Raw genomic sequence first — 10846 nt, forward strand, 5'->3', positions numbered from 1 at the left:
CCAAGTTACCTACAGCCTTGTTTATTTCTGTGCCACCCCACGTCTTACTGTGTATACATTGCAACCCATCTGCCTTTGCCTCCCAGGTGTTACATAAAGGCATGTGTTACATTGACCTGACTTGTTTATTTCTTCTGGACCTGTTTTGATCTCAGTCCCCTTCCTGATGGACAGGAGCTAACACTGGGCTCAGAAGGGACAGGATGGGTCCATGTTTCCCAAACCCTCATGGGCAGTCTTAGGAAGGAGGGGGTATTTATTGAGCACCTACTGTCTGACCCATGTGGGGGTTGGGTTAGGCCTGTTTCCCACAGCAGCAGGGGAATAAAGCCTGCCCAGGTCCACCCCAGAGCTCCACCTCACAAACTTATTGAATCCAAGCTGGGCCTCTGAGTTCCACACAGGTCCACTATCTCCCAAGACAGGTGGCTGAAAGTCTGCTCAGAGGACACCGTGACTTAGGCTGCTCTTGATAAGCCGCCCATGCCTATGAGGTGTCTCAGTGTTCCCCAAGTACCCAAAGTCTGAAGCCTAAGGTCTGAAGTGACTGTGGTGACTCTGCTCATCTGTAACCCTGGCCTCTCACCCTCCTGTGTGTCCTTACTTTGACATCAGGATCCCCAAGTAGAATCTATCCGCTTATGCTGTTTAACAAGTGTGTTTGCCTCAGACCATTGCTGTGTGGCTGCAGCCAAGTGGCCTCACCTCTCTGAACTCTCATTTGTTTGTATCTTACTCCAGTTAGATAGATCCTGAAGAAAAGCCATTGTTTCAGTCCCTGTATACAGTAGATACTCAATGCATGTGCAGTGACTTTCCATGTCTGTTCCTGCCCATTAAGGAATCCCCAGGTGGGGTCATCTACCTCCTTTGGGGAGATGCTTGCAGCCCCCTGCATGTCAACAGAAAGTGGGCTGGAAGCTCCTGATTTACTTAGAAATGTTGAGGCCCCTGCTACTATTCCTTGCCCTCCTGGGGCCTGGGACAGCTAAGGGGACCTGGATCCTGTGGTCCAGCCTCAGAGGGATGAGTGCCAGTCCAGTCGGCTCAGTTCACCCAAGCTTCTAAATGCAGTAGTCTGGAGGTCCAAAACGGCAAGGAGCTAGCTGTGGCCACAGGATGGTTGAGATGGAGCAGTCTAGCGGTCAGCAGCCATCACCCACAGTCTGATCCCATGGTGGGCAGCCAGTGGCTTTGTGGGCTCTGGGTGGCTGTGGCCAGGTGACCAGGCCCAGGCCAGGGCGGTGGTAGAGGGCATATGGCTTGGGCTATGAGGCCTGGTAGAGCCTGCAGGGAGGCGCCCAGGACATCCAGACGGCTTTCCAAGGCAGCTAGGCGTGCCTCCAACTCCTCCTGCTGGGCCTGCAGCTCTGACACCACCTCATATGCGATGCTCTGTGCCTACAGAGATGGAGAGACAGACCGAGTGATAAAGGGAGGGACCAGGAGATGGCTGAGGGCAGAGGGCTAAGGACAGTAGGGGCCAGCATGAGATTAAAGAGCAGGGGACTGAGCAGTTTCTGTCCCAGCAGCTCGCTGCCGGCTGTGTGACCAGCAGGGGGCACCAGAGGTGCACAGTCCCAACACAGGCGACCAGGCGGCTGGTGAACATGCAGGCTCAGATGGAACTAGAGGATGGGTTTCTTCTTTGGGCCACCATGGCTTTGCCCAGACTGTATCTTACCTGTCCCTACTTGTCCAGAAACCAGGATGTGACATTTGGAGACACCCATAACTGTAGCCAGCCTTCAGTCGCCTCATAGCCCTCTCTGGTATTTTTTATTTGTTTGTTTGTTTGTTTATTCATTTATTGAGACAGGGCATAAGTAACCATGTAGCCTTGGCTAGCCTGGAACTCCCTACATGGACCAGACTGGCCTCAAACTCAGAAGCCAGAGGCCTGGAATTAAAGATTTGTGCCACCAGACCCAGCTTGGCTTTATTTGTTTGTTTGGTTTTTATTTATATGTATGTGTGTATTTTTTGAGACAGTCTCCAGGCTGTCCTTGAATTTGAAGCAATCATCCTCCTGCAGCCATGTGAGTACTGGAGTAAACTATGTGAAACGAACCACTATGACTTCTGAACTCTAGAAGCTGAGGCAGTGTAGCGTCCCCCAGCAGTGAGCAGGCTGGCTCAGACCTGTTCTGCCACTGTGAAGGGGACCACCTGGGGTGTAGACTTCGGACATTGCTAGGTCTAGAGTTCTGCCTCCTCTGTGCTCTTCTCCAAGATGCTGCTACCTGCTGACAGGCTGACCCTGTCTTCCTGAGACATTCCTGAATAAGCCACAGCCTGGCCACCAAGTGCTGACAGCCTGGCGGCAGGGCAAGGAGAACCTGGTGTGTTGGAGGATGGCCCATCCCCCTTTATAAGCTCAGACTCTTAGGTAAACTTTGGGCCATGATCAGTATCTTGTTTTGGTCTCATTATTTCTCTCACCATTTCCTCCCATACAGCCCCAGCCTCCGATTCAGGAACCTGGTTCATGTAGCTGCGGGCAGCTACAAGGCAGGAGGATCAGGAATTCTAAGTTGTCCCTGACTACACAGTGAATTCCAGGACAGACTGGGCTACACTGTCACACTGTCTTAAAAACAACAAAAAGGCCGGGCAGTGGTGGAGCATGCCTTTAATCCCAACACTTGGGAGGCAGAGGCAGGCGGGTTTCTGAGTTCAAGGCCAGCCTGGTTTACAGAGTGAGTTCTAGGACAGCCAGGGCTACACAGAGAAACCCTGTCTCAAAAACACCAAAAAAAAAAAAAGGGGGAGGGGGAGGTTGGAGGTTGGAGAGATGGCTCAGTGGTTAAGAACACTGACTGCTCTTCCAGAGATCCTGAGATCAAATCCCAGCAACTACATGGTGACTCACAACCACCTGTAATGGGATCTGACGCCCTCTTCTGGTGTGGCTGAAGACAGCAGCAGTGTACTCACGTACATAATAAATAAATAAATATTAAAAAACAAACAACAAAGAATTTAACATCTTCTGAAGACATTACTGGGTAGAACGGGGCTAGAAAGTGGAGTCTCTGCCTAAACTCCCCCAGTGAGGGGCTGAGGGTGTGGCTCAGGGTGGAGTCCATGTCTAGAATCCCCCAGTGAGGGGCTGGGGGCGTGGCTCAGGGTGGAGTCCATGTCTAGAATCCTATGCTGTGAATGTAGTCAATGCTGAGTCTCTATATAGCCTGGGCTATTTTTGATCTCCTAGCCTCAGCCTCTAAAGGAGCTAGAACCCTGGATGTGGATGCCTGGAATATTACTCATGAATTTAAACTGAAGAGCCAAGTTGAGCATAAATACTTGATGCTGCATTGTGGGCTTCTGCCTCCTCTGATTAGACACTATCCCTGTGTCCCTGGAAGCCCCTTCCTCCCCTCCCATCCTGGTGATGCTCACCTTGGCCAGCTCTGCCAGCGTGTTGGCCTGATCATTCACCTTCCCTTGTTCAATCTTCACACTCCGGAGCCTGGGGATAGGGCAGGGACAAGGACAGGTCACTCAGGGCTGAGGGTGGGATGCGTTTGTAATCCTGGCCCAGATCAGGCCATTTCCAAGAACCTGGATGCAGGCCCATCCACAAGACTAAGACAGACACATTCTCTGTCCACTAGGGACCCCCCACGGGCATCATGCACCACCAGACTTCCAGTCACCCCAAGACTTACTTCTGAGCCCTGGGAGGAGCCAGGAGAGTGCAGAAAAGGAAAATGGAGAAAGAGAAAAAGCACAGTTTAATTTTAATCTCATGCAGTGACTGGCTGAGTGGCCACAGCCCTGTAGCCAGGTGCCTCCCCAGTTCCCGGCAGGGGCTCCTGGGCTGCCAAGGAGCTACTGTCCCCATGTGGCAGGGATCTGGCCTCATAAGGCGACACCTACGTCCTGTCACCCCGGGGACTTCCCGGCAGCCCTGGGTAGATGCTAGTCACTGCCATTCTCCCACAGCCCCGTGAGTGGCACCTTGCCTCCATGGGCAACTTGCTTAGAAAACATCCTGGATGGAAACAGAGGCTGGCAAGGGCAGTGCCACAGGGATCAGCATACGGAGAGGATCAGGGATCAGCATACAGAGAGGATCAGGGATCGGCACAGACAGGGTCAGGGATCAGCATACAGACAGGATCGGACAGGATCAGGGATTAGCACAGACAGGATCAGGGATCAGCATATAGACAGGATCAGGGATCAGCACAGGGACAGGATATGAACCCATAGCTGCTGATCAGGTGTGGTGCCCTTGACCATTGGAGAAGAGGCTGCCAAAGGTAGGTTCCACTCTCTCTATGCCACATCCTGCATATGCCTCCCCAGGGGTATGGACAGCCTCCTAAGGCCCAGAGTTCTGACCCTGGCACCCTTGGAGAGTCACAGTATCACTGGCAGAAAGAAAGAAAGAGAGAGAGAGAGAGAGAGAGAGAGAGAGAGAGAGAGAAAGAGAGAGAGAGAGAAAGAAAGAGAGAGAGAGAGAAAGAAAGAGAGAGAGAAAGAAAGAAAAAAAGAAAGGGAGAGGGGCAGACAGACACTCAGCACATCCAGCAACAGGAGCTCAAGAGGACCGAGGGGCTGCAGCCTCTTCCCACCAAGGAATACCACCACAGCTGGGAGGATTCAGACCTCCAAATCACATGAGCCTCTGTGTATTTTTCCCAGGACCATCCCTTTTTGGTTTTATTTCTTTGGTTTCCTAGGAGCTCAAACACTAGTTCCATTGACAGGGTTCTCCTCAGCAAGCCCTAGTTGTGATGGTTCCCCCCACCTCCCTACCTCAGCCTGGGCTTCACACCGTCCTTGGTAAGGCTGCCTCTGTCTCCCTCTAGGCCCTAATCCGAATTTGTTTGACCTCAATAACTGCTGGAGGACACAGGGAAGAGTGATGGAGGGGCAGTGACGAAGGGGAGGGGCGACAGAGGGGCGGACGATGGAGGGGCGGGGCGGCACTTGACCACCATGTCCCCCACACAGGTGACTCACACTAGAACCTACTCTCCAGTCCCCCAACCTCCCACTTTCCTCTTCTGGAATCTTTCGAACATTCTTGAACATTCCCTCAGGTCAGCACTAGGGCAAAGCTGTGTGTGGCTCCCTGGGAGCCAGGTGAGCAGAGAAAGGCACTGCAAAGGAGCCGGACTTACTGATGGATGGCCTGAAGGAACTTACGCTGGTGTTTCCGAACCCGGCCTTGGTCTGGCTTCTTCACCAGCCTGGTGTGTTTGTAGATGAGCCATGTCTCCCTGAGAACGTTTGCAGCGGCATTTTTGACCTGAGGATCAAAAAAGATATTAAAGGGTTGTAGCATTAGGAAGATTGAGAGCCACTGTTTTACACGGTCTTGTGTAGTCCAGGCTAGCTTCAATCTCACTATGTAGCTGAGGCTGGCCTTGTTCGCCTGCCTCTGGCTTGAGTGCTGGGATGGCAGGCACACACCACCATGCCTGGTTTGTGTGGTCCTGGTGGGGGGGGGGATCCAGACTCTGTGCACGTTAGGCAAACACTGCCAACTGACTTCCAGCCCCTCATTTTATACACAGGGAATCGAAGAAAAGAAAGGGCCATGTGCAAACACTGGACAGTCTGGGGTGTGCACTTAGCAGCTTGATCCAGAGCTGGGAGCCATGTCTTCTCTGTGTGCTGCACACTTGTGAACACTGGGCTGAGCCTGATACCACTTTGGAATAGCTACAGTGGAGACCCACAGAGACAGGAGTGGCCTGCAGGCCCCTCACCCGCTTGGTGAGCTGTGTGTCCATCATGAAGTTGTGCACGTGTTTCTCAGCCTTGGTGAGTTCCAACTTCCGGGCCACGACGGCCACCACGAGTGCAGTGCAGCCTGCTCCCTGTGTGTGGTGGGAGGGCATGTCAGAATCCCAATGCCAGGCCTGCCCTCCTCCAGGAAGCCCTCCCAGTGTCCCAGCCCCTCTGCGACAGTAGGAGGGGGACGAGAGAAGTTACACAGGAAAGAGGTAGGGTACTCTGCCACAGTGAGACAGGGAGCCTCCAACACCCAAGAGATGCCATCAGGCCACAGAGGCAGGTGCTGAGGCCAGGCATAGGGGCCACAGAGTGCAGAGACCACCATGATGAGCCTGTCTCAACCCTGGTTGGTATTAAGGTCTTTAAGGACCCAGAAGCCTCTTTTTGGGAAAAGTCACATTGACAAAGTCAAAGCAACTTGTTTGTTTTGAACTTGGAAAGTTCTGGAGGGAATACTACAGAGTCGGGACAAAGACTAGGGAGAAAATACAAAAAAAGCACAAAAGAGCAAACAGTTGTGACACAAAAGAGTCACCCATGTCTGCCTCCCAAGAGGCCAGGCTACAAAACCTCAGATTCAAGGGGAAAAGATGGGTGCTGGAAATGAGGAATCTGAAAGTGACTGAAGATGGGGCAGAGCGAGCACCGATGTCCCAGCTGCTCAGGAGGCAGGGGCAGGTGGAGCCTCAGAGTCTAGGAGTTTCAGGACTGCCAGGATCATAGTAAGACTGTCAAAAAATTAGTGGCTGGGACCATGGCTCAGGGGTGGAGCCCTTGTCTAGAATCTCCAGTGAAGGGCTGGGGGTACGGATTAGGGGTGGAGCTCCTGTCTAGACTCCCTCAGGGCGGGGCTGGGGTCAGGGGTGGAGCCCTGCCTAGAAACCCCTAGTGAGGGTGTTGCTCCAGCTGCTAGTTAGAATTTTCTGAAAGGAGTCATACCTTTAAAGCTATGTCCATTAAGGGACTCTGGCTAACCACAGGACTGTCTGGAAGGGATGTGGCCCATTAGGGAACATAGTTTTGTATTCCTTCCAGGCCACTCTGGACCGGAAGGCTTAATCTCTGTGTTCTGGGAGAGTGGGCCAAGGCCCATCCTTGTTTTTCCTCCTTTCTCGGGTGGAACACGGCCAGGTGAATTAGCCATGAGTCCATGAAGCCTTTTAGGGAGACAGGGTCACATGAGCTGGGCCTGCCAAGAGCCAGCTAAGGTTTGTGTGGCTGAGAACTTCTTACTTTTAGCTTAATTTTGTTTTGAGACAGCATCTCTTGCTGTAGTCCAAACTGGCCTGGAAGTGGCCATCCACCTGCCTCAGCTTCCCAAACGTTGGAATGACAAGCATATGCTACCATGATGGCTGATGATCCTGTTTTTGCAAGAATATTGTGCCTCAGCAAGAATGGTATACAGTAGCTTAGAAAACTGCTTGCTAGCCTGTGCAGCCGCTGCCTAGCCTGTGCTGCCGCTGCCTAGCCTGTGCTACTGCTGTGTTGTGCTGCTGCTGCCTAGCCTGTGCTGGTGTTGGTGCTTGCCTTTAATCCCAGCACTCAGGAGGCTGAGGTGTGCAGATCTCTATGATTTCAAGGGCAGCCAGGGCTACATAGTGAGACTCCGGTCTCAAACAAAGACAAGGAAACTGTTGCTTTAATCAGGAGGAAAGGAATCTGATGTCCCACATGGACCACACCCACCAAGATGAGAGCCATGGATCCTTCCTCCTGGCTTCTAGAGTCACTACAGACAAACGTTAGAGGTGTTGATGAGTCACCCGGCCTCCCTGAAATCATATATGGGGTTAACTGAAACCTCTAAGCAAAGCTGTGGGATCCCCAGAATTCCCTAGACAAACCCTTCCAACCCTTGAGCCAGACTTGGGGTACAAGACAGGGGCTCTACACTCACCATGATGCCAGTGAGCAGACACACGCCCTTCCCACAGTAGGTATGCGGCACCATGTCTCCATAGCCAATGGACAAGAAGGTGATGGAGATGAGCCACATGGCTCCCAGGAAGTTGCTGGTCACTTCCTGCTTATCGTGGTACCTGGTGTTGGGGGGGGACAGACAAGGCTCATCATTCCATGCTGTCCTTGCAATCTTCATTCATCACAGTGCTAGGAATGGGGACAGGGACTTTGGGGTGAGTTTCCCTGGTTGCTCAGGGACTGGAGTTGGGGCTGAGTGGTGAAGGTTGGGATGGGGATCCCATGCCCTCCTCCCCCCCCCCCCGTGGTCCTTCCAGCCTCTCCCTTCCTTGACACCCATGCTGCAACCCACCATGTCTGCCCTCCCTAACCCCCACGGCATGACCAAGGATGACCCAAAGGCACAGCCACATGGAAGACAAGCATGTAGGGTAGACACTAGGAAGAACTTCCCGCAGCACAGCCAGTGAGGCCTGAGGAAAGAGGACTGGGGGAGACAGAAAGCCAGAGGAGGCTGTAGTGTAAGGAGGGGAGGGGTACTGAGGAAGGTGGGAGACAGGGTACAGAGGCACATGCTGCCCCCAGCCTGAGGCCTTGGGTGTGGAAAGAAGGGGACACTGGACGGTAGAGCTGGATTTGGGCCTCTGCAGGCAAGATAGCTTGAGACCTCACCTACTAGAGCTGTGGAAACTGAGCACCCGACAGAGGCAGGGGCTGTTCAGGCTTGGGGGTGATGGGAGGCAAGGAACTTGCCCACAATCCCAAGCTTGCCAGCCATGGTACTGCCTTAGTGTTGATTTTTTTTTTTTTTTTTTTTTTTTTTGAGACTGAACATCATGTAGCCCATGCTGGCCTCAAGTTTACTATGTACTTAAGGATAACCTCCTGCCTCCATCTCCCTAGTGCTGAGATGACAGGCGTTGTCCCATGCCAGACTGCAGCTACAGGGTAACCCAGGTGCCAGGATGGGGACATGTGGGTGGGGACAGTGCTATGGGGGGCAAGGCAAGATTGCAAACAGCAGAGCCTGGTATTAAGACAGGCTGCGTGCTCCCCAGCTCAGAGCAGGGGTGCAGGGAGGGTCCTAAGGTTCCCGCTCTTATCAGTAGGGTAGGGCTACAGGAACTGTAGGCACACCAGATCCCTGAGAGCCAGCCTGACCCCTAGAAGGACAAAGTGGGGAGTCCTGGGTCTCCCACCAAGGGTGTTCCTGCACAGAGCAGATGGACCTCGTACCCAACAAGGCGCTCCTGTGTGGCGAGGTCCAACTACACCTGTCTCTGCTAAGTCAGGTCTACGGCCCCTGGCAAGTCCTTCAATCCCCAAGGACTCAGTCTCCTTCTCAGGGACTTCAAGGGGCATTGCAACAACTCCTCCCTCCTTCCACCCCCAGCCAGGCCTGTGAGTGAGCTGAGACTTCTGGTGTCCAGAGCTGACAAAGACCCTGGTTCCTTCCTGACAGTCAGGCCCACCCTGGCTGCCAGCTCCCCTCCCTCACAGCTGATCGTAAATTCTTGGCTGGTGGGACCACAGGGGTAGCTGGGTGGTTGAGTCATGGGAGGGGTGCAGGGGTAGGGGTGGAGGCTGGAGGCAGCTCAGCTGACTGTAGGACTCACGTGTTCCCCCTAGGGTCCGGAAGGCCAGAGACAGGGAGGGAAATTTAACATTAAACTTCAGCTGGACCTGGTGGCTCTGAGCCCTGAGTTCTACCCCAGCTCCCCAGAAATAAGAAAGCAGGGGTATCAGTGGAGGGATGAGGATGGGGGCAGCCTGTGGCCCTTTCTGCTGGGCTGAAGTCAGAAGCCAGCATGGGATGCCTGGAGGTCAGGGACTGAGCCATGGGTCTCCCCAGGGACAGTGGAGGCTGAGGACACAGGCAGAGATGGACACAGTCCCCAGCCAGAGATCCTGAGGTCCCCTGTGCAGGCTCCTGCAAGGTCAGAAGAGGACAGGAGGACTGTCTGGAGGTGAATGGACTGAGGTGAGGACCTGGGGTTGGGTTCAAGGACAGGACGGGGGTGGTCCGCAGTCGGTCACCTCTCACACACGCGCACTGTCCACGCAGCAACGATCCAGGAGGAGACGCTGAAGACCAACAACACAGTGCCGGGGCAGATGGTCATGAGCGTCTTGGTGACGAAGCGCGTGTTGAAGGTGACGCGGTTAAGGGCCCCGATGCTGCGGCTGGATGCATCGGTGAAGATGCGGCTGTGCAGGAGCATGACCCGAGCCAGCAGGTAGAGGCGCAGGAACATAGGGATGGATAGCAGCACATCCAGGTCTGCCTCAGCTGCTGACGGCACCAGAGAGAAGGCCAGCCGTGCCGTCCACGTGAAGCGATAGTGGCCAGGCACCGGGTGGATGGCACACACGACCAACTCCAGCGAGATCAGGGACACACGCTCCCACGTCATGGCGATACGCCAGTCATCGGCACCATTGTCCACCAAGAACAGCTGCAGGAAGGAGGTGACTGAGTGGACCCCTGAGGATGGGGCTACCGAGGGAAAGCCGGCACAGGCCTCAGCACCGCCCCCCCCCAGGTCGGGATTTTGATAGGGCTACCTCTTTGTGGGAAAGCTGGCATGGGCCTCAGCACCGCCCCCCAGGTCAGGATTTTGGACAAAGATTATTTTTGTTTGTGTACTTTTGAGAGAGGGTCTCATTTAGCCCAGGCTGGCCCAGAACTTCTAGTTAATCAAGAATGACACTAAAGTCCTGATTCTTATGACAAATATTTGATGACAGGTGTAAAACACCCCATTTGGCTGGTTTGGTTCTGTTTGTTGTTTTGGCTTGTCTTTTTGAGACAGGCTCTTATTATAAAGCTCAGATTGGCACTGAACTATCAGGAATCCTCCTGCCTCGGCCTCCAAAGTACTAGAATGATGGGGTATGTGCCATGTAGGACACTTGCTTCCCCAGCTGCAGCTAGAACTCAAAGCCAAGCAAAGGTGCTCGCTTCAGCAGCAAGCCGGAGGACCTCAGTTCAAGTCCCGGATCCCAAAGAAATGACCTCAACTCATGCACACGCACATGCACACGCACACACACACACACAAAGAAATGATCTCCACTCATGCACACGCACATGCACACGCGCACACACACACACAAAGAAATGATCTCCACTCATGCACACGCACATGCACACGCGCACACACACACA

The 10846-nt window shown here is 53.7% G+C and overlaps 1 protein-coding gene across 9 annotated transcripts in view; it reads right to left on the minus strand.

Moving 5' to 3' along the window:
- Kcnn1 (potassium calcium-activated channel subfamily N member 1) overlaps nt 1–10846 on the minus strand; it is a 21397-nt gene continuing 10551 nt past the window's right edge. For 5 of the 9 annotated variants that reach the window (XM_021170118.2, XM_021170117.1, XM_029481026.1 and 2 more), the window contains 7 exons: nt 9715–10133; nt 7655–7796; nt 5727–5837; nt 5136–5263; nt 3672–3680; nt 3403–3472; nt 1–1401 (listed from right to left, as the gene is read on the minus strand). In XM_021170118.2, the coding sequence (XP_021025777.1) occupies nt 1156–1401; nt 3403–3472; nt 3672–3680; nt 5136–5263; nt 5727–5837; nt 7655–7796; nt 9715–10133 (1125 nt within the window). In that variant the 3' untranslated portion in view covers nt 1–1155. The remainder of the gene's footprint in view (nt 1402–3402; nt 3473–3671; nt 3681–5135; nt 5264–5726; nt 5838–7654; nt 7797–9714; nt 10134–10846) is intronic. The other 4 variants (XM_021170119.2, XM_029481028.1, XR_003837439.1 and 1 more) reach the window with 3 other exon arrangements.

The sequence above is a fragment of the Mus caroli genome, chromosome 8 (genome assembly GCF_900094665.2).
Source record: "Mus caroli chromosome 8, CAROLI_EIJ_v1.1, whole genome shotgun sequence".
Taxonomy (NCBI): Eukaryota; Metazoa; Chordata; class Mammalia; order Rodentia; family Muridae; genus Mus; species Mus caroli.